General features: G+C 46.1%; 1 protein-coding gene across 1 annotated transcript; it reads left to right on the top strand.

Moving 5' to 3' along the window:
* The first annotated feature begins 1,787 nt into the window (after window positions 1-1,787).
* LOC125546842 (uncharacterized) lies at window positions 1,788-2,372 on the top strand. The gene has a single exon (XM_048710958.2). It carries the CDS (start codon window positions 1,788-1,790, stop codon window positions 2,370-2,372), a length of 585 nt encoding a protein of 194 aa, XP_048566915.2.
* Window positions 2,373-5,284: the final 2,912 nt, after the last annotated feature.

The raw sequence follows: 5,284 nt of genomic DNA, 5'->3' as shown, positions 1-5,284 counted from the left end.
TTGATTGTCATTTGACTAGGATTATGCGAGTTTGAGCATGTTGTGAAGTACTATAGACCTCGTATACATCTTGGAATTCGACAATGATTGTAACTATTGAATTGTATAGACCATTACATTCGAAGTCAGTAGCCTAATATATTTATTTCACAATTTCAACAAATGATTAATTCACTACATACTAAGAAAACAAATGTGTACACCCTCCGTTTTTATTTAAGTCTGCGTATTAGCATTGGTCAAAGTCAAGTTTTGTAAACTCTCAGAAAGTTTATGACAAAAAATATTAACATATACAATAACAAATAAATACCATTAGATTCATTATTGAATGTACTTTCACATCATACATATCTGTTATGGTAAATGTTTATATTTTTCTATAAACTTGGTCAAACTTTAGGAAGTCTGACTTTGGTCAAACCTAATATGCAGAGTTTATTAGTACTACTTGCTAGCTGCTTAGCCGAATCACCCAACACGCCACACAGGGAGTTGAATGTCACAAAATTTTGAGGTCGGCGGGAAAATCTCCCGTGACCCTGATTCGAGCAGTGGGAAGTTACCATCATAGCCTTCGGAACAGGCCTACGGATGACGGTTGGTAGGGGGCTGTTTTCGTAACTTCAGGTTCACCCTACCCAGCAAACCCCACCCCGGCACCCGGAGTAGTACACCTGAATACTCCCCATTTTCTATCCCCACAGCAAAATAGACTTCTCCACGGCACCGCAGCCTTTGTGCTCCTCCCCTTCTACATCGGTGCACTCGTCCACCGCAGCGCATCTGCCTCATCGACGACCCCGTATGCTGCACTGGAGCCGGTCCAACGTCATCGTCGTACACGGAGCCTCTTCCCCGGCACCGTCTTCCATGGTCTCGGATCTGCTTCCCGGAAGCCGACGCCAAGCGCAGAAGCACCACCGTCGTGGACAATGAACTGGCTCCCGTTGCCGACCATGACTCACAGAGGTCGCCGCAACCATCGTTCTCCTCCTCGATTGGTAATGTGTGTATTGAATCACTTAGCAGTACATGTGCAGTTCCAATTTTGTTCATACCTACCCTTCAAATTTCCTGGGTGCTATTGTTCCCGTGAAAGTAATTGGTTATAGCCTCCATTGTCCAACAGAATATCAGCTTGTAATTGTGTGTCGCTCCCGTATCGTGATGTGCTTGGGTAGGTATTTCATCTGCAACCAGTAGTGTGGCAAATGATGGATAGTTTTTTAGAACTAGCAAGATGCCCATGCGTTGCACGCATCAAGATACATTTGTATGAGTAGTTTATCTTGTGGGAGAAAAGGATGAACGAGGGAATGCCTTATTTGCAAATGCGGAGAGGGGTGTGGGTATCTTTTTGCAAAATTGCCACAGTTTCCTTCCTATCCATCGGATATAAATCGGATGGCCTATATTGCAGGATGGCAGGAACACCATCATCACCAACTCTGTTTTTTATAAGAGTAGGGAAAAAGTAGAGAGAAAAAATAGGGAGTAGAGAAGTAGAGATAAATATTAAATATAAAATAAATATAGCAGTAGAGAAGAGAGTAGAGATAGTAGAGACGTCGGGAAAGGATTGCACGTGCGCGGGAAAAAGCGGCCGGGTGTGCGCTAGTTTTGGCGCGCGGCATCCGGGCGTGCGCTAGTTTTGGCGCGCGGCATCCGACGCGCTTTATAAAATCCAACGCCCTCCCACCGCCCTATGCCTTGCCACTGCTCTCTCCCCGCTCTATGCCTCACCACCGCTCTCTCCCCGCTCTTTCTCGCCTCGCCACGCCACCATGCTGCCGCGTCGCTGGGAAACTTGGGGATACCGCGGCATCTGCACGCGCCCCTCCGGTAGCTTCTCCACCGAGATCCGGTTCCGCGGGATGCGCCTCGGCCTCGGCAATTTCGACACCGCCAACGAGGCCGCCCGCGCGTACGACGCGGCGGCGTGGCGCCTCCGGTGGCCTCATAGAACATTGAACTTCCCCAATGTGCCGACGCGGGAGCGGGCACAGGAGCTCGCGCCTCTGCCGCGGCTTATCACCGACGAGGATCGTCGAGACAACTGGAGGCGGGAGCACTGTCTCGGCGTCACCGAGATGGACGAGGAAGCCATGGCACTGTGGCGCCAATGCTTCCCACAGGACATCATCAACGAGCGCGAGTTCTACGAGCAGAGGAGGGCGGAGAGGGATAAGAGGAGGGCGGAGCAAGCCGCCTATCGCAAGGACAAGTGTAGGCGAAAAGCGGACGCTCAATTCAACATGAGGCTAGGAGCAGCGTCGCCCTGGGAATCCGACGACGATCGGTATCTTCACGCCTGCAGTCAGACGTCGGAGGAGGACATCACCGAGGAGGAGTCAGACGACGAGGAGTAGTTGAATAATCTTTTTTTATCGATCTATGCTGAGAACTATCATCTACTCTCTATCTCTACTTCTCGATCTGAGCAGTGTAAACGCTTTTTTAAAGCGCCGCGCGTTGCGATTCTGTTGGAGATGCTCTAACATGGCATACGAGTGCTTTAATGTTGCCCACAAGATGCGTGAGTATTACTAGTAGTATATTTTTCTTGCCATGTTGAGATTTTAAAACCACAAGTGCGGACATGCAGAGGAGCAATGAAGACCAAACACAGGATATTGGGGACATCTTCAAGGAGCGTGGCAAGTTAAAGAGGAGCTGCACCATACCTGTAAAATGAGCTTTGGTAAGTAACACCCTTTCAATTACTTTCATTTAGCCTCGTGTTCTTCGATGCGTATATGTTGTAGTTTATGTTTCTCGTAAGCCTCGTGTTCTTCGATGTGTCATAAGAAGAGTCTTAATTGTCCAAATGCTTTCGTTTTTTGCTTGATGTAGGAAGTGGGTGTTCTCACCTTGTAGTATGTTTTTATATTTTTTCTTTTTGAATTCACTTCTCCCAGTTCTGTTTATCTGGCTTCTACTAAATGGATCTGGGTTGCTCTGAGTAATGATCTAAAAAAGAAGTAACTTCATGTCAGGATGCAGTTCATGCGAGGAGGGAAGTATGGTCAACCTCGAGATCATGTTTCCAGAATGAGGCTGGATTACACACAAGGTGCCGGTTCCCTAAAGATGTTGGATTAGACACAAGGTGAAAATTCCCAGATGATGCTGGATTACACACAAGCCAGGTGGAGTCGTCAGCTGTTCGTGTCCTCGTGGCTCTAGTAAACGCTGAAAGAAAGCGTGCGGCAGCCCTTGAGAATGTAGCTGAGTTCCTAAAGAAGTGAAAAGAGCAATTAGATGCTCTCTTCACCCATGCCAAACAAGAGATGGAAGAAGCCAGAAATAAGCTAGCAGAGGCAGAGCAGGCTAGGTGTTTCCTGCTATCTAAAACTGTTGTCAATACAAAATTTCCTTCATAGTAGCTAGGTTCGAATGTTTATCCAGACAGCATGCCTGTTGTGATGTCTGTGCATCTACTGATGTGGCACAAAATATATATTTTTCGGGTCATGTAATAACAGCAATTACTTTCCAAACAATAACAAACGAAGCATTGGACAGGGTATAGTTCACGCGCAAGCCCGACATTCCAAGTTCAACTTCCACATCAAACTCATGTTCACAGATATCTCCACATTTTTACATAATGTCCACAACCATGATTCACTTCAAAGCCAAAAAAATTGAGGAGAGTTATCAATAAAGAAAAACCTCTAGTTCCTGCTACCAGTGCGAGCACAGCAAGTCAAGACCATGCGTAATTAATTATATTTTGGTCACTTTTTGTCTTCTAAAATGCCGGCCGGCTCGCGGAAGGACATGTTGCTGGCACATGCGCGGATTCAATGAAGGCGGGCGGGGCAGTCTGAAGCCAGTTGCATGCGGCGAGGAGGCTGTGTTCAGCCGGGCCTGCAACGAGTGGGGCCCTCTTGGCCGGCGCGCCGGTTCAATGTCTGCGCTATGAGAGGTCGCGTCCATGTCAGAGAAATCACTCCCTCCAGTCCTTTTTGTTTGCGTATAACAAAATCTCGTTTTCCATTCACATTTTACAAGTAAAATTCATGGACAAACTTTGACCCAAAAAACGATGGGGACTAGTAAACCAGAACGGAGGTAGTAGTTTTTTTAAGCAAAGAAGGGTTCCCCCCTTCCGATTTTCATTACTGAAGACCAACATCTAAATCTAAACATAGTATTTGCCCTAGAACTACCAGGTTCAACGTCTCGCAACATAAACCCATACAACCATACACCAAGGAGGTACGTAGTAGGTAGTACTATGAATTCCATTTTCGCTCCATACCAATCGTTCTAAAAACTACTTAGTACTTATAGCGCGCCATTGAAAATCGAAACTCTTAACCCTGCTAAAAATGATATTTTAAACGTGGCTACTCGATCTGTTGCAACTGGCGAGCCACCGCCTCCAAGTCGTTCACCTGTGGTCCTGACCATCAACTCCTACGGATCAAATTATCACGCGAGCTGACTATTCCTACAAAGGTGCGCTCCACCACGTACCCGGTACCCGTGAATGCATCAACCGTGCACCTAGGGTTTTAGGGTTTATTTGTTAACATTGCCTTTACGTAACACTCATGTGTGCGAGACAGCGAGAGACCGACTGTGTGCGTGTGCCTCTTCTCTTTGTATATGTACTCCACCGTTTGTCTGGTGTCCACAAAATTATAATAACTACTAGTTTAATACATATTCACCGATTTGATAGAAAAAAGTCTAGTTTTGAAATACGTATATCACTAAAAAAATGTTATGTTTCACTCAAAATATATTGCTTTGGCGGTTTTGATGAGACAAGGGAGGAATGTTGTTGGTTTCAAGATTCGAGAAGTGGTATATGTCTAATTTCTACTCTTACTAGAAAGATGCCCGTGCGTTGCACGAAACATCAAGATCTTGTGGGAGAAAAGGATGAACGAGGGAAGGCCTTATCTTCAAATGTGGAGAGGAGTGCGGGTAAATTGCCATAGTTTCGTTCCTATCTGTCAGATATGAATCGGACGGCCTATATTGCAGGATGGCAGGCCCACCATCATCACCAACTCTGTTTTTATCCCTACTCTTATAAAAAGCATAGTCGGTGATGATCGTGTGCCTGCCATCTTGCAATATAGGCCGTCCGATCTATATCTGACGGATAGGAAGGAAACTATGGCAATTTTGCAAAAAGATACCCACACCCCTCTCCACACTTGCAAATAAGGCCTTCCCTTGTTCATCCTTTTCTCCCACAAGATAAACTACTCATACAAATGCATCTTCATGTTCCGTGCAACACATGGGCATCTTGCTAGTT

This window comes from Triticum urartu, chromosome 3A, assembly GCF_056163025.1.
Source record: "Triticum urartu cultivar PI428250 chromosome 3A, HENAU_Tu73, whole genome shotgun sequence".
NCBI classification, from domain to species: Eukaryota; Viridiplantae; Streptophyta; class Magnoliopsida; order Poales; family Poaceae; genus Triticum; species Triticum urartu.
Note: the sequence above shows the minus strand (reverse complement) of the source record. Positions and strands in the feature narration are given on the sequence as shown.